Source organism: Chiloscyllium punctatum, chromosome 3 (assembly GCF_047496795.1).
Source record: "Chiloscyllium punctatum isolate Juve2018m chromosome 3, sChiPun1.3, whole genome shotgun sequence".
Lineage (NCBI taxonomy): Eukaryota > Metazoa > Chordata > Chondrichthyes > Orectolobiformes > Hemiscylliidae > Chiloscyllium > Chiloscyllium punctatum.
In genome coordinates, this window is record NC_092741.1 from 90,742,756 (window position 1) to 90,761,144 (window position 18,389).

At 38.3% G+C, this 18,389-nt stretch overlaps 1 protein-coding gene across 1 annotated transcript in view; it reads left to right on the top strand.

The window, feature by feature from the left end:
* Positions 1-18,389, top strand: part of l3mbtl3 (L3MBTL histone methyl-lysine binding protein 3) — a 172,953-nt gene that overhangs the window by 92,785 nt on the left and 61,779 nt on the right. Inside the window, exons 16-17 of the mRNA XM_072556048.1 lie at positions 4,160-4,262; positions 14,003-14,167. Coding sequence (XP_072412149.1) covers positions 4,160-4,262; positions 14,003-14,167 — 268 coding nt within the window. The remainder of the gene's footprint in view (positions 1-4,159; positions 4,263-14,002; positions 14,168-18,389) is intronic.

Below are 18,389 nucleotides of genomic sequence, written 5' to 3' on the forward strand. Positions count from 1 at the left end.
GGATAATTTCAGCAGTCTTTGATTCAGATTTAACAATATTAAGATAGTAAATCTTGAGAGTTCATTATTTCTTGAACCTTGCCATCATTCAAAGTGATCACAGACTGTATTACCAAATCTATTTTTCTTTCTTTTTGAAGTAGTTTTGGATTCACTGTATATCCATCTTAAAAGTAAAATATCTAACATAGTTTTCAAAGAAAGTAATAACGAAGTAAGGGATAGACAATATCAGTACCACAATGTATCTTGATGGAGAATAGATCTGAACTCATCCAAAGCTTACTTATTTTGATTTCTGTATGGCACATTGTCTAATTGTGTTAAATAAACAGTTAATTGTAAAGGTAGTATATATGTATGTATTGAGAAAGAGGATACACGAGCAAGCTGTAAGGTAGAACTGTTATATAAAGGGGAAGAAAATGCAGAGGTCTGGCCTATATTGACCAATAATTGAACATGAAGAATCAATCAATCAATCAATAATCATGCTGCACAATGATTTAGTGATTAGCACTGCTGCTTCACAGAGTCAGGGACCTGGGTTCAATTCCACCCTCTGGTGACTGTGCAAACTCCACACAGACATTCTTCCCATGCCTGTGTGGGTTTTCTCCGAGTGCTCCAATTTCCTCTCTCAGTCCAAAGATGTGTAGGTTATGTGGAATGGCCATGCTAAATTGCCCATAGTGTCGAACGATACGTAGGCTAAGTGGATTAGCCATGGGAAATACTATGATAGGGGAAGGAGTCGGGTCTTGGTGGGATGAAGTTTATAGGGGTCGGTGTGGACTTGAAGGGCCGAATAGCTTGCTTCCACACCGTAGAGTTCCATGATTCTGTGAACCATGAGGAATCCACCTCATGGTTTAGTTTGTCTTGTCAAATCTCATTTGAGTACCTGAATTACCAGATTAGCTTGTGCATGACATTGTACTGGAGCTTTGTGGAACATCATATTGCAAGTGTGGTTCCATTGTGCTGAGCTACAATGCACATAATTGGAAATGAGAGCAAACCTTCATATTCCAGAGCTGAGATATATGAAGAATCATGTAAGGTATGTTGATAACATGGCTAAACAAATGCTGCAAGTCCTTCCAATATAGCTATGGCAGTCAGTAAATGCAGGGGGTCTTCAGATTGTCCAGTGCTTGCTATGTGCTGGCTGCAGTGCTACACCCTTCCCACATTAGAAGATTTTATAAATTGGTTCTTGCCATGGACTGTCCACCAAGGATTGCAGTTTTGGGTGAAAAGTTTCCACACTCTAAATGATAACTCTGCTTTCTTCCGAAAGATGTTGCCAAACCTACTGAGTTTCTTCAGCAATTTCTGATTTTTTTGCTTTAGATCTGCAGCATCTGAAGTTCTTTGTTTTATTTTAAGGATTGCTAGGTCAGCTGAAGCTCCAAAACTGTGACTGATGAACTGTATATTAATCTGGCAGTCACAGAAGGCTGCATGTGGTTCTTGGTGTTCAATTCCAGATGGCTCTGCTTAAGAGTGTCCTAACAGCTATTGACTAGGCAATCAGTGGGAAGTTTAACAGTATTATCGTTATAATGGGAATGCTTTGAGCCAGAAGACTTCAGAGTCATCTGGAATTTTGACTTTTTTGTTAATCATCTGCATGAACCATGTGAATATTTCACTAATGTCACAAATGGATTTTAAAGCAAAACAGCTTTGATGTATACTATTTATATTTTTGAATGTTTTAGAACTAAGTTTAGCAGCCATCTTTGGGTTGTTTAATCATGTGACTGGATTTAGCAGGAAGCTTTCAAAAGCTTCTCTGGAGTTAGTCAGCCAGACCCCACCTACCTTCTGTTGGAACTAGAATGCTCATATTGTATTGTAAATTGCCTCAGAGTCCGTTCATTCTCAACACATTGTCAACCTGATAGGATAGGGATAACATGTAATTCTATAAGATGATGTGTTGATGATATTCCACTTAACCTCTGACAGTTGGCTATCTTCAAAACAAGCTTTTGTCTCAGTGGTAACTGTCCCTGCACCAGCATGACCACCCCAGGAAGTTTCATCACATGACTCCCATAGTGTTGAACTTATCTGTCTTTTGACTGTACAGTTTTGAAAGTGATCATTTAAGGATTCAATGCTGCTGTGTACAACATCTACTGACAGAATCGATGTTTTGAACATAAGCCCTTCATCAGGAAGGGTTATAAATTTAAAACCGGATTTATTTCATATACTTGTAGGTGTTGTTGTGGGAGTGGGGGAACGTGCCAAAGGTGGGGGGGGGGGAAATGGCGGATAATACCCTCCATCAGGCTTATGTCCGAAATGTCGATTCTCCTGCTCCTCGGATGCTGCCTGACCTGCTGTGCTTTTCCAGCACCACACTCTTGACTCTGATCTGCAGCCCTCACTTTCTCCTAACATCTACTGATAATCTTAAAACCACTGATTCCCAGCTATAACTGAAAACTCTGACTTGTAACGAGTGGGCAAAACCTGTACTTGTGCTCTCTGCAAGTAATAAACCTGCATTTGTCAAAGCAGAAATTATATTTCAGCATTCTGCATCAGAAGATATTTGAAGAAATCTTAAGGAGACGAAGCTGTCACTGACCCCTGAATTGCTAATTAGCCAGTTAACCACTCCACACAAAAATTCCATCTTTGGAGTTTTGCATTCCACCTTAAAACTAAGGACACAGAAAAACTGGTATCCTTCTTATTTTGTACAAAGCTATGGCTACTTGAATAATCTTGTTATCCTTTTTGATGTTCCCTTGTATGCTTATAAGTGTACCTGTATTGTGAATTGTCTCCCTTTCTCTGCCATTTCCCCTCCTTGTCCGTTCTCGTCCCCTCCCCCCCCCCCCCCCCCCCACTCCCACTCTCACTCCCACTCCCACAACAATACCTACAAGTGTGTGAAATAAATCCTGTTTTAAATTTATAACTGTTTAGTCATCACCCTACACAGTTTACAAAAGGGGAAAAACTGAATCACAATCTACTTACTGTTCATGAGAATACGGGGAGAGATTTGTCTTAAAACTTACAATCTGTCCAAAGCAATAAGGTGTAGTTCTGACTTGGTAACTGGAGCAACAATATTAGTGCAAGTGTTTTTGTTTATCATTGGTTGTTGCTCATTTGGGAAAAACGAGGACACTGACTTTATGGCTGATGATGTGTCAGCAAACAAATTACTTCTTTAAATCATTCTTTAGCAGATAACAACATTCATTAACAAAACAAAACTAATAATATTCTATTAAAGTTATAGTTTATTCAGCTAGAAACACAAAATCTTGCTCAAGGCTATCTACAAAGCAGGCACATTCAATAATTAGCATGCTTTAATGAAGCTCTCTTACTTAATTTAGCAGTTTAACCTAACACATTTTCTAGCACAATCTGGTATCAATGTAGGAATTATAGTTTTCTACTCGTCTTCATTTTTACATGTCTTTGGCATTTATTCGGTCATGATATTTAAATGAATGAGACACCACATTAGACCATTCAGCTTTTGTAATTTTTTTTGAAAGCAGTTGAACCTATAGGCATAGACTTTAGTCCTTTCTATGATCATCTATTTTCCTGACTTGTACATGGAAAGAACCTTTCTGTTTGGTGATGGATCAAATCAAATCCGTTTTCTTTTTCCTGTGACTTTTCAAAAGAACTGGGGTGTATTTCTAAAATCCAAAGGGTATATGGTGGAGATGAACGAAAGACTTGATTATCCTCCAATGTCACGATGACTAAACGATTGATTCAGCTGAGCAAGTGGTCCATACAAAACAGGAAGGTCTCCAGTCTATCTTGCAGCATCATACAGTGGTTGAGCTTTATGTGGCATAATGCCTCTGATTTACAGAAAGGAAGATTTATGCTCGATTTTGTTTTAACAATTGGTATTGGGTGTTTCTGTTAGGAGAGAAATAAAGTAGAGTTATATAACATAGAATATTTGCCATCGCAGAAGAATGGGTCCTATTTTTGCTTTCGATTTCAAGATTACATTCAAAGAAGGAGAAAAAGCTGATGATACTTTTCATTACTCGGTCAGAATCCTAATCTCTGATAGCTGCGTGTAATGCGCTGATAAAAATGTTGATTGACAGATTGTAGATTTAACAACTGGGTTTTTGTTTGTTGCAAACAGGCCCATTAGATTTGGTGGAAGCTTCAGAACAGGGAGGATGTCCCACTCCAGGATGTAAAGGAATTGGACATATAAAAGGAGGGAAACATTCGGGTCATCACAGGTAAAAGAACAAACTACTAGTTTAAGAGAAAAAAAAGAAATAAGTTGTGCTTAAATTAATGATTTGCCTCAATATATTCATTTTCATTGTGATGTGCCAGATAGTTTGAGCACAAAATCTAGGTTGACATTTTATTGCAACATTTGCGTAGCAATATACAGTCAAAGTAGCCATCTTTCAGGTAAGATATTAAAGCTGTGTCTATTGATAATATACATTTGCACTATATACTGCTTAAATTCACTTTCCCCCCACCCCTCTGATTCTCCCTTGCTGCTGAACTCTATTTCAGCAGTGTTTCAGTTCTGTGCATGTGCAATTCCTTTGTGTGTAAGATGCCAAGGAGATTCTGGAGTTGTGCACATGTGCAGTTACATGCAACTTTGGGTGTCAGCAGAAATTACGCTTGTAAAAAAATTTCCATACTTCAGTTTTGAGGGTATGCAGGGGATTTATCCTGATGTCCTGGCCTATATTTATTCTGTGACCTACAGCAGATTATCTGATCGTTGTCACATTTGCTGCATGCAAACACAATATTATCTTTCCTACATGACAACTGTGGGATACTTCATGATGTACTTAATTAGCCAATCTTTCAGGTTATGAAAAGCACTAAATAAAGTGCTAATATTGTGTCTACAATCTGTACCTTGGTGATATTATCAAATGCAAGTTGTTATGTAAATGGAACACTTATTTTGTATAGTTACTTTTTAAAATAGTATGATGACACAGAAATTTTGTCATGCAGTTGAAACTGTCTGTAGCGATCTTGAACATAATAACACTAATTTAATCAAGAATGCAGAGTAATTTGATTAGCTTTAATGGTAATATGGACTATTTGCAAGCCAGTGAGGCATTAGTGATAACTGGCATGCAATTTGCCATATTTTAGGAGTTTTTAAAGGAATGTTCTAAGGAAAATTCTTTTCTAGCATTCAGTCTGTTGTCATTGTTATGCTTTTAAAATAAGGCATTTATAGTATGTTCTTAGTTTCTTTATCGACGAAAGCTTTTGACTTCAGCGTTCCTTTATCATCAGATTTATAGGTTAGAAAGTGAAGATTGCAGATGCTGGAAATCAGAGTTGAGAGTGTGGTGCTGGAAAAGTACAGCAGGTCAGGCAGCATCCAAGGAGCTGGGGAATCAATGTTTCAGGCATAAGCCCTTCATTAGGAATGAAGGGCTCATGCCCGAAACGTCGATTCTCCTGCTCTTTGAATGGTGCCTGACCTGCTGTGCTTTTCCAGCATCACACTCCCAACTCATCAGAGTTATATACAATGTTTGGACTATTTAGTGATGAATAAAAGCAAGGATTCTAGCATTTGGGGTGTCACTGATTTAGAGGAAGTTGATCTTCCGCCTCTGAACACGTCAACCCCAGGGCATCAATGTGGACTTCAACAGTTTCCTCATTTCCCCTTCCCCCACCTCACCCCAGTTCCAAACTTCCAGCTCAGCACTGTCCCCATGACTTGTCCTACCTGCCCATCTTCTTTTCCACCTATCCACTCCACCCCCCCCCCCCCCCCCCCCCCCCCCGACCTATCACCTTCATCCCCTCCCCCATTCACCTACTGTACTCTATGGTACTTTCTTCCCACCCCCACCCTCCTCTCACTTATCTCTCCACCCTTCAGGCTCTCTGCCTGTATTCCTGATGAAGGGCTTTTGCCCGAAACGTCGATTTTACTGCTCCTCAGATGCTGTCTGAACTGCTGTGCTTTTCCAGCACCACTCTAATCTAGGAAGTTGATCTTGCCAAGAATAGTCGTATGTATGTATGTATGTATTTATTTAATTATTCTTTTATGCATTGTGAGAGTCACTGGCAAGGCCAATATTGTTGCTCTTCCCTAACTGACCTTGAGCTTCATGCCTTGTTTCAGAAGAGTTGTCAACATCTGTATTACTGTGGGTGTGGAGTCACATGTTAGTCATACCAAGTAAGAATGGCAGATTTTCCTCCTAAAGGATATTACTTACCCACATGTGTTTTACAACATCCAATGGTAGTTTCATAGTCATCATGATTGAAATTAACTTTATCTCATGGTAGTATATGAATGCTCGTCCTGGCCTCTGGAGTATTACTCCAGAGATATTGTGACTTTTTCCTCCATGGCAACATTAAGTTGTCATAATTCTATGCAAGATTTCGCCTTCAGGTTTTGACAATTTGCGTTGTGTCATCGTGACCTACAAGAAAATTCCACCTTTGTGTATTAAAGCACCATCATAAAGTACAGATTGCAAATTTACATCTGAGAGGAATTAATAACTTGCATTTTGACTTTGGATAATTCCACAATTATTTGGAAGAAATTCTGCAGTGGGTGCTTTTCCATTCTTTACATTATTTCCAAAAGATTCAAAATGAAGATATGATCAATGCTCAAAGTGATTAGGTAGTCATGGTATCCATAGTATTCATTATTGTGTTTCCCTTTCCGAGTCAGACATATCTCTCTCAACACTGAATGAGGTGCATTTAACGTCTCAATTACTCTGGTAAATGATGGGTTGCCCTGACTGGTGTGATAGGTTAAAGTTGAGTATGTTGTTTTGATTTAGAAAGTGGAGAAAAAAAAATCAGCTTTTGACAATGAAAGGGTAGAATATCATTACATGAAAGTCCCCTGTTATTCTGAAATAACTCTTTGTTCTCTGCTGAATAGAATGAAATGCAATGACTGGCCAGATTGTGCCAGCTTTATTTCTCCTGTCATGTATTAAGCTATTAAAGGTGCATTGTGGTGGCTTACAAAAGAGGCATAAGCATCTTTTGTATGATAATTTTCTTACTGAATGTTGGTCTTTACTGAAATGTGCAGTGCCAGTGAGTTATGAAGAACTACTTCCTAGGAAGATAAATTGTAATGCCAGCTGCACATGCAAGTCTGGATTTCTGGTCCCAGTTCCTTTCCTGTTCTCTTCTCAAATACAGACTATTCTTGCATGATCACTTCTTTTTTTGTTAATGTCCCATCTAACTTCCGCAAGCACTTTTTAAAATTTCTCTTAAATATAAGTTCAGTTATGGCATGGTGGCTCAGTGGTTAGTACTGCCGCCTCACAGTGCCAGGGACCCGGGTTCGATTCCCGCTTCGGGCAACTGTCTGTGTGGAGTTTGCACATTCTCCCTGTGTCTGTGTGGGTTTCCTCCAGGTGCTCCGGTTTCCTCCCACAGTCCAAAGATGTGCAGGTCAGGTGAATTGGCCATGCTAAATTGCCCAAAGTGTTAGGTGGATTAGTCGGGTAAATATAGGGGGGTGGGTTTCTCTTTAGAGGGTCGGTGTGGACTTGTTGGGCTGAAGGGCCTGTTTCTGCACTGTAGGTAATCTAATCTACACTTCTGGTGTATTGACAAGTGTCACTCAAAAATTCTCTCCAGGTTTCTAAAAAAAAGAGAGGGAGAGATTTACCTTGCAAGTTTTCTGATAGGCAAAGTGCACACTGCTGATTGGAGGATTGGGGCATTTTGGGCTTCAGGGCTTGCTTTGTATTCTCAGTGTACTGCATGATCCAAACAGATACCTCATGCAGCTACCCAGCATTGGGCTATAATATATCTGGCAGCTGCAAGATTGTGTTGGCCTGTGCTTGGGTCTAGTGAGGAGGATGCAAAAACGCTGAGGGGTATCCTGGACTGGAAGCAATCTGTTATATTCACCTGGTCACCGCGAAAAGGTACAAATGCAAAAACTCTGTTATCATTTTTATATCATTCATATATCCAGCAGGAGTCTCCATACATGCTGCTGGTTAAACCACTTGATGGGAAATAACTTAGATGGGTCTACTTGGGGACCCTTTATCTTTTAAATTTGTGATTAGAGTCTTGTCTACACGAAAGAACTCTAATTTGCACAGTAAAGAAGCAGGCAATCCAACCATCCAAGAGATTGACTCTTGTAACAATAACAGAAGCATCAATGACATAAGTCTATTGATCCTATTTTACAACCATTAATAGTGCCATTGGTGCCAATTCTCCTGGTTAAAGTTGGAATGGTTTTCCACCTACAGAGAGAATTTTTGCCTATCTGATGGCTTGTGTGCTTTTGAGATCCTTAAATTGTTTCCTGAGTCCCCCAAGATACAATCTCTAATCTCTTGTCAATCGACTTTGAAAAATATAGCGCTTGAGCCTGTGTGCACCTCCAAGACTGGTGTTTCAAGTTATTCAGATTGTGTGTTTTTACATTGAACGTTTAAAACCCTGGCAATATGTTTTGTGGTTCTAATTTTATTTAAGCATATTAACAGTAATAGTTTTTATAATTATTAGTTGAAAGGGGATATTTATAAAATATATAGCTTGCTCAGTGATGTGTGTTTCAGTTTTGGCCTGTAGGTACCAAGAAATTTTGGATTTAGTGCTTTTAATCTCTGAAGAATTACAAAATTGTTATTCATGTTCAGTAAATATATTCTTGGTGATTGAGAACAAACATATAATATGAAATAGACTGCCTGATTTGTTACCTTGCACATCTTCAAGCAATCAGGGCTTGTTAGTAAGAAAACTAGATTCGAAACAGAGTTTTAAATTCCTCTGCATTGAAGGGTTTTTGCCCGAAATGTTGATCCTCCTGCTCCTCGGATGCTGCCTGATCTGCTGTGCTTTTCCAGCACCACATTCAACTCTGATCTCCAGCATCTGCAGTCCTCATTTTCGCCATGCTTGATTAACTTAATCAAAGCTGTTGATAAATCTTGCTTTAATGAAGTGTAATAGTTTACAGTTACTAAGGCACAACATTTGTTTATTTGTAAAAGTCTGTGTCTGTTCCTGAAACAATTCAAGCACAATGAAAGAAGTTAGGGAATTATCTTTTGCAGATGAAAAATGCAAGTTTTGTTGAGATGCAACCAGACGAGCTTTTTAGTCAATATTTCTTTTTGACAATGAAGCTATTACTCAATCATGTTCCACTGTTATACTAGTAAATGACAAGCGACAAGTAAGGGGGAGAAAACATCAATTTTGAAAAGTGTAGCAAAGTAGACCGGCAACATTTTTTTCATAACAACTTTTAACAAAAAACTGAAAGTTTGTATCATTATCTGTTTGTGCAAATAAATTAGAATATTAACGTGACATTGTAGCTTTTTATTCTAAATGCAACAATTAAAAAATGTCCTTTGTGTTATTTTGTGAATAATTTTTGATGTATTGCCTTGTTTCTGTTCCATGTCTAAATTTTGAAGGTAAGAAAAATAAATGTAATAGAATGTATTTGACCCCCTGAGAATTCAGTTTCTGAAGAATACTGCTATTGGGGGTACTGAGTCTGCCTAGCAATCTGAAGTTCTGATTTTATTTTGTAGTTAGTAAGCTAGGCAAAACTCTGTGTGGGGCTGGGAGGTAGGCAGAGTGCTGATATCCGAAGTACACCAATCCTTGTTATCAGTGGGGTATTGCGATTCGAACTTGCCTGCGGATACTGCTACCATGTAGCTCTCCTATTTACCATGAAGGACTGCGTGAACAGACTGGAGGTGTATAATGAGAAAAAGTAAGGGGTCTGGAGCCGGAAACAGTAAAAGAACCAGTGCAGACTCCGAGCCAATGACTGGCCGTCTCCTGCTCCATAATAATTCTGAGATTCTGGCTTTATTATGAAAAAAATAAGGGATCTGGAGCCAATCTCGTGAGTATGCAGATGCACAGGTAGCAAATAATTGAATAATGAGGAGCGAGGATATCACAATCTGCTTCTTTTCACCATTAATAGGAAAACATTTAAGGTGCAGCAGGAAGACACCTGGCATGGAATTTTAAAGTGGATATTGTGTTTAATGAACTTGCTGGAGTTTTTTGAAGAGATAATGAGAAAGATTGATAAGAATGACACTTCTGACCAGGTATATGTGGATTTCTGGAAGACATTTAATATGTGTCTCACCACAGACTTGTGAGAACACTGTAGGCCATGATGATAAACACGGATACAAAATTGACCAGGAAACAGAATGCACTGGTCAATTGATATTTTTTGGGTTAGTGGAAAGTTTGCAGTGGAGTTCTTCAAGAGCTAGTATTGAGATCCTTGCTTTTCCTGATCTATATTAATGACCTGGATCTAGGTGTGCACGGACAATTTCAAAGTTTACAGATGACATAACTTGGAAGAACTGTAAATTGTGAGTAATTATAGTGTGGAACTTCATAAGAACATTTGACAAGTTCATAACAAGGCTCCATGCAAAAACGTGAGAGGTGATGCACTTTGGTTAGAAGAACTCTGCAAGTTCTATGACTCTAAATTTTAAAAAAATTAAATAATATAAAATGGGAGTATGAATGGAATGAGAGCGCAGAGTGCAGGAGCCTGTGTGTATACTTGCGCAGATTGGTGAAGATTGAGAGAACCGTAAATAAAGCTAGAGTTCTCCACTTTATAAATGGGACATAGAGTACGAGAATAAGGAGAGGAATATTGCACTTGTTAGATCTCAGCTGGAGAACTGCATACTGTTGTAGGTGCCCCATTAAGAAAAGATGCAAATCCATTGGACAGAGCACAGAAATAATTTACGGGAATGGTTCCAGGTATTAGAAACTTCAGCTTTGAGGATAGAATGGAGATCTAATTGATGTTTTCAAAATCCTGAGCCAGCTAGACAGAATAGATAGAGGCTGTTTCCACTTGTAAAAGAGCCAATGCAGACACAAAGGACTATTGACTGACCACCTCCTTCTCCATAATAATTCTGAGATTCTAGCTTTATTATTGTCTTCTGGCTCCCAGGATTACGAACAATAACAAACAGAGACACACATGAGAATTCCTAGAAGCATGGCATTCCAACCGGAACTCTATCAACAAACACATTGACTTGGATCCCATTTACCACCCTGAGAAAAAGCATAGGAAATGATGTCACCACAGGAAATGACATCACCAACCCCCAAAAAACCCAAACGTATAAATAGAAAGCGGACTACACCACCAGTGCTTCATCTGGAGACTCTCTGAAGAAATTAGCTAGTATGGTGATGCAACGTCTAAAAACGAATCTTCCAGCTCAGCTGGCAAACCTACATCCAGAACACGTGAAACTCCAAATGCTGCGTTTCCAAGTATATTTCTTTCCACTCTCCATGCAATGCAAATGCAATGAGAAGAGAAGGGCTAGAAAAGAATGAGTGACCAGTTCTATCACAGAACTAATAAGAATGAGGTAGAGGGTTGTGTTAGACAGAATCCATATGGATAGGTTTAAAAATTAGGAAGGAAAATTGTATTCTTACATGTAAGTCACCAAATGTTGGAGAGAACATGGAGCTGGAGTACAGTTAAGAGCAGTTTTGGAGAAAAATAAAGGATTGTAATATTGGACATATTTCTGGAGGACCAGAACAGCAGAATGTTACAAATTGGAGATAAAATAGCAATTGAAAGTAGCTTTTAGATTATGTTTCCCCAGTAAGTGGATATTTAGTATTCAAACCTCACCTATTGCTGTTTAATGCATGACAACCCTTGGGTTATGTTGGGCATATGGCTTGAACTATTAAGTTTAGCTGTCAATGATAGCCCTTTGCAATCATTCAGGCCTCGATATATTCATGTAGGAGTATATTCCAGCTGTTGGTCGCTTTTACAGTAGAGTTTGGAATGATTGCATGTAACATCCTCTTTTAGTTTTATGGATTTTTGACCAGGGAGTGGGGCAGCTGTAATTTTCACTGAGGAAGTGTGGGTGGGTGCTGAACAAGGAACTGTGGAGGGTGAATGGAGCACTGGCACTTGCAGACAAACCAGAGTTGAAAGAAGTATTCCTCATCAGTACTAACAAATTGTGGTACAGAAAGAAAACACATGTCACTTTCATAGATATTTTTAATCTATCTGTTCATTCACATTATGCCGTTCCTCTGGAACAGGTGGACCTTGAATCTGGGCCTTGCCACTCATATAATGTAGCTCCAGTGATTATTTTGGAAGGAAGGCTTTGATTTAGAAACAACGTTGAAAACACCATACCAAAATTGCATCCTCCTGATTATATTAACTTTACAGGAAGTGCCAGAAGTCTTCAGCATGTAATTAACTAATCCCTGAAATAAGTCAGACACCGCATTAAATGTAATAGCACTCTGCTGTAACAACTTTGACAGCGTTACATCCCAAGGGCAATAACATTTTTTAAAGATAGAATGTGATCATTCCTGAGGATAGTATTTGTATTTCCATTAAAATAATTTTAGAATTGATTCCTTAATCCAACTGTTTTACTACTATCAGCTCCACTCTGCAATGCTTTACTGTTTCTGTTCCTTGGAAAGCCTAAAAATATAGTTAAGTTAAAAATATAGGCAGGCTTGTAAACTTGCTTGTCTACTTTAGCATTTTAGTTATCCTGAATGCTTCTGACCCGTTGTTTTATGTTTAATCAAGGGGTATGGATGTTGCTAACAAGCCAGCATTTTTTATTTATTGTTGCTTTTGAAAAAGCCTTCTTGAACTGCTTTGGTAATTTGAATTCGATAAACATGGATCTGGAGCAGGAATAGGCCATTCAGACACTTGCCCCTATTCCATCATTCAATAACGTCATAGCTGATGTTGTTGTAGTCTCAAATCCACATTTCTGCCTACTCTGATAATCTTTCAACACGTTAACAAAAATCTACTTATCTCGGTGTTAAAAATATTCATGGACTTTGCTCACGGAGAGTTCTGAAGAATCTCGACCCTCAAGAGAAAGAAAAAGCCAAATCTGTTTTAAATAGGTGACCCTGATTTTTAAACAGTGATCATAGTTCTAAATTCTCCCATAAGAGGAAGCATCCTCTCACATCTACCCTGTCTACACCCCTTCAGTCAAGTAGCTGCTTATGCTTCTAAACTCAAGTAGATTGAAGTCTAGCTTGTCCAACCTTTGCTTATAAGACAACTAGCGCATTTCAGATACTAGTCTATTAAACCTTCTCTGAATTCCATCCAATGCATTGCATCATTCCTTCAAGTTGAGTGACACTACGCAATAATCCAGATGTGGCTTCACCAGTGCCCTCGATAACTGGAGTAAAATCTTCCTACTTTTATTGTCCATTCCCCTCATGATTGATGGTTTTTTTATTAGCTTTACTAATTAATTTCTGTACTTGCACACTAACCTTTTGCGATTCATCCAAAGGCACCTCAATTCGTTCTGGCAAAGTGCAAACCTCTCATTCTCCCACATTATTATTCCATCTGCCAAGTTTTTGCCCACTCAGATACCTATCAGTATCTCTCTGCAAACTCATTGTGCCTTCCTCACCACTCCCTTTCCGACTACTTTTGTGTCATAAATATGATGAAATAAAAAGATCTTCGATATTGTGATAAAGCTGGTGCAGAGAAGTCCTCACATGGGGGAAGAAAGACAAAAAAGTGATTTTAAATAATATATCTAGAATGAAGTAGGAAATTCAGCCAAAGTGTGAATTTTTATACTGATAATTAACTGTCTTTTAAAGAAAAGTTTAAAAATGTCCACACTGATTCTTATAGTCCCTATCAGGCCATGAGAATAAAAAAAATTGTTCTTTCAACTTGGACTTGATCGGAAGTCCAATTTCAAAGTTGATGAGCAATGTTCTAACTCACTGCACCACCTATTTCATTGAAATGGATCCTTGTAAGGATTAATTTTGATGCAGAATATACATGTATTATAAAAGTGACTGTTCAATCATCAAACTATAAGGAATGTTCTTTTTTTTTTTGCAGTGCATTAGGTTGTCCATACTCTGAGATCAACCTGAACAGAGAGAATGTGCTACAGGATCGTGTGAATGGAGAGGTACCAGTCTCTACTGGTGTCCTGAAGAACAAGAAAGTGGAAATAGACGGAGTAGAAACAGCCCCCAGTTTGTCTAACATCACATCACATGGGTCTGCAATTTTATTTCAATGTTGTTTGCAGTTGAATGTGACATTTTGTTTCTCTTTATTGTTATCTTGGTTGGGTTCTATTTCTCAAATGAATACTGAATATGCTGGTATTTGAAGGCTTTGATTCATACAGTTATACCTTTACGAGAACCCTTGATGACTTTGAAAATATTTTGCCTTCAAACAATTGTTTAGTTCTGTATTCTGACATTCTGCAGTTTTTAATTTCAACTGCTCCTTTAATTATGTTTTTTATATCATTCATTTTTCTCTCCAAGTTCCATCTTAGTTATTTTATTTATCTTTTGCTAACTGTTTAATATTCAAATTTGACCTTTCTTTGATAAAATCGTTGCACTTATTCCGTTGCTTTATTAGTTAACTTATCTAGAACTAAGGTTCTTTTGCAAAGCACTCTGATCATTCTTGATTCATTTTATGATTGGGAACAGTTTCTCCCCCTCTACTTTAATCAACCCTGTTATGGTCAATGTTCCCTCTAATTTTTGTGTTGGCTGTGTGGACTTCTGAGTAATCTGAATGTTTTATTTAGCCAAAGCATTTGTTTAGCGAAAGTCACTAGACAATTTTTTCATTGTGTGTTTAACTATTAAAAGTGTGCAGTTGTTATTTTACAGTTACAGGTATGATACCAGCTTAAAGCTATTTGCTTAGCTCAGAAGTCTTGGGGTCTGTGCAGTGGTGGCACTACAATAACCAAGTGTAATACGCACCCATAAGATTATGCTAGTAAATTCTTCACTCCTTTGGCGGTTTTTTGCACTTACCTTTATTTGCTATCCAATGGTTATAGACTACATCTAGTCTGATATTTTGCCCAGTAAACTGTTTAACTTGAAACACATCGCATTGTCTATTGTTGAACTTAGATTTGATCAAATTGATGAGGTTAAATCTGCGCTGAGTCAGCACTTAATGCCTGAACTGTTCCAAAAATGTGTCCAGAAGAATTGAGATTTCTTGAAACTGGTTATCTTTTAGGGCATAGTTCACCAAACCATTGTCTGGATGCAACCAATCTTGAATTTTTCCACCTTCTTAAATTTGAAATTGAAGTATTGTTCAAATATCTTCATAGTTTGTTATGAGAGTGGAATATTCTAACTCCTTTAAATTCACGTTTGTATGGAAAAGAACATGGATGGGTCTAAAACCAAAGTTCTAAACTGGAGAAAGCTGATTTTAATAAGGTTGTGTATGATTTGACCAGATTTGGATGTGGAGCAGAGACTTTTAGGTAAATCTATGTCAGAGCAGTGGGATAAATTCAAGACAGAAATAGGGAGAGTACAGGGCCACTGTGTTCCAATAAGGTGAAAGGATGGGATGAACAAATCCAGCGAACTCCAAATAAAGTGAAAAAGGGGGGCTTCTGACAGATACTGAAGGTTCAAAACAGCAGAAGCCGTAAAGGAGTACAGAAAATGCAAGGGGAGACTTTTTAGAACTTATAAACAGTTCTGAAGGAGGGTGAGTGGACCCCAAATGTTAACTCTGCTTTTTCTCCACAGGCACTGCCATACCTGCTGAGTTTCTCTAGCAATTTCTGTTTTTGTTTCAGATTTGCAGCATCCTCAGTTCTTTTTTTTGTTTTATTTTGTTATATGAGATTCTTGCCATTATTAGCCAAGGCATAGAGTTTAAGAGCAGGGAGATTATCCTGGAACTGTATAAAATTTGATGAGGCCAGTTCTATAATATTGTGTTTAGTTCTAGAATTCACATTTTTGAAGGGATGGGAGTGGACTGGAGAGAATGCAGAGGTAATTTACCAGGCTATTGCCTAAGGCTGGAAAGTTTTAGTTTTGAAGAGAGGTTGCTGAGACAGAGGTGGTTTTTCTTGGAGCAGAGGTAGGAATATTATAAATTGGCACAACACTGAGTGGCATAGAGACAGTAGACAGAAAGAAACTTCTCCCCTTCCTGGAGGGAACAATGACCGAGGGCATAGATTTAAGGTAATGGGCTGGAAACTTTGAGGGAGTGTGAGGCAAAATACTTTCTTCCAGAGGGTTGTGGAAATCTATAACTCACTGCCTGAAGAATGCTAGAGGCAGAGACCTTCATAACATTTAAGAGGTATTTAGATGTGCACTTACGATGCCAAGGTATACTAAAGCTGTGAGATATAAATAGTTTGGCCGGTGTCTTTGACCAGCACAAACTCATTGGGCCAAAGAGGCTTTATCCAAGCTGAAGACCTCTAGGACTCTGTCAATTGCAACACGCTGTCTTTTCTTAATTCATAAGCAGTTGTTTTGACGATTGCATCCTGACCAAATGCATGGCACTCCATTTATTCTTGTTCTGGTCATGTAGTCATATGTCACATGAATCAATTGAAGGATTGCAGCAGTGTCAATATCACTGACGAAAGCAGCTCGAACCACCTCAACTTCCTTTCTCTGATTGAAATGTTTACCTAGAAACTGAGTTTTCTGTTTATTAAGCTTGCCTTTTGCAAATTGCATAGCTTTCAATGTTGTCAAACAATTTACCTAAAATAATCTGGATTAGTGGTGCTGGAAGGGCACAGCAGTTCAGGCAGCATCCAAGAAGCTACTTGGATGCTGCCTGAACTGCTGTGCTCTTCCAGCACCACAAATCCAGAATCTGGTTTCCAGCATCTGCAGTCATTGTTTTTACCTCGTTATCTAAAAGAATGCACAGTGATGCTAGTTCACCCAGAGCATCATTCAGACGTATCAATGCATCGTGATATTGTTGCTTTGTAAGCATTTCTAGACAGCATTAGTTTATTGGATTGTTGCGTCTATTCACTTGTTCTGTGCAGTAGGTGATCAAAATATCATAATCTTGTGTTGGTGCACTTACTAACTCGACAACTACCTAATTTCATTTAGAAATAGCACTATCATGGTGTGATTTTTGGCACATTTTTTGTATTGTCCTTTCTTTACAGATGACCTGCTGGATATTGTATACATTTATTCTTAAAAGCATTTCCGTGTCATGCATAATTGAGACCTATTCCCGAGATCTTTTCTGTGGGCAACACAATTCTGTTCTGTCAAATATTAAGTTTTTATGTCACAACATTGCTGGTACTGAATTTTCTTTCCAAGCATAACATAAGCTCTATTTGACGTAACAATTGCCATCCTCTTTAAACCATGATCACTGTGCACATAAAACTGCTTGACTGTTATTTCAGTGGAGCCGCTGTTTCAAGCAGTCTTTAAAATAATTACGGAGGCAGTCATGTAAACCACTTCAGTTGTGATCAAAACTCGATGTACAAATCAACATTTTTTCTTGTACTGAAATGTCAATGCTTTCACCTGCTATCAACTTATGAAAATTCATTTACATAAGCTATGCAGGAGCTGTCTCTGGATGACAAAATTAATGCACTCGAGCAATTTTTACAGATATAATGCTTGTTGCATCACTTGGTAATTGCTGTATACATCCACATGATCATGAATGTCTTACAAGGGAAGCATTGATGCATTCATCTTTATTGCAAGTACAACATTATCAATTAGAACTTTCACCATATTAAGTGTGATCTTTTTGAGCTCTTGATGATCTCCTAGAGTTTTAGTTAGCATTTGCAAAAGTACACCTTTGTTGTGATTTCGTAAACTATGCACTTTTTTGGTTCAAATGCCACTTTAGGTAATCCAACTTTTTTGCAGTCCTGAGCTCACCTCCCAGCATTTGCTTTAGAACAAATAGCACAACATATTGTGAGTTTCACGATAAATGAAAATTCTACTGAGTCTTGCCTTCAATTTGTATGTTAAAGATGGCATTTTGGTTTTGATGATCTCTAAAACCATTCCATTTTGAATTGTCCACAGGATTTTGTTTGTGTGGACCTTGAAGACTGCTTTGCTCTTTTGGATATTATTTTAATCTTGTATTATTAGGAAAACTAATCTAAAAATATGAAGGAAAAATGTAACTTGGTACTCATGCTACATCCTATTGGCTGCCTGCTGTCTGATACTCGTGGTCGGCACAGGCCTTCTCTGCTCCTAGAGCTTCTGGGTGTGGCCTTTCCCCCTCAGAGCCAGCATCTCACTGCTTCTCTGAACTAGCTTGTGTTTGGTCAGACATTTGGGTTCTGATATTGTGCAAGTATGAGTACCAAGTAATAACCAATGATTTAGAAGTGCTGGACTTGGGTCTCTGGAGGATCATGGGATGTGTGGAATCCATTTTTATTGTTAGT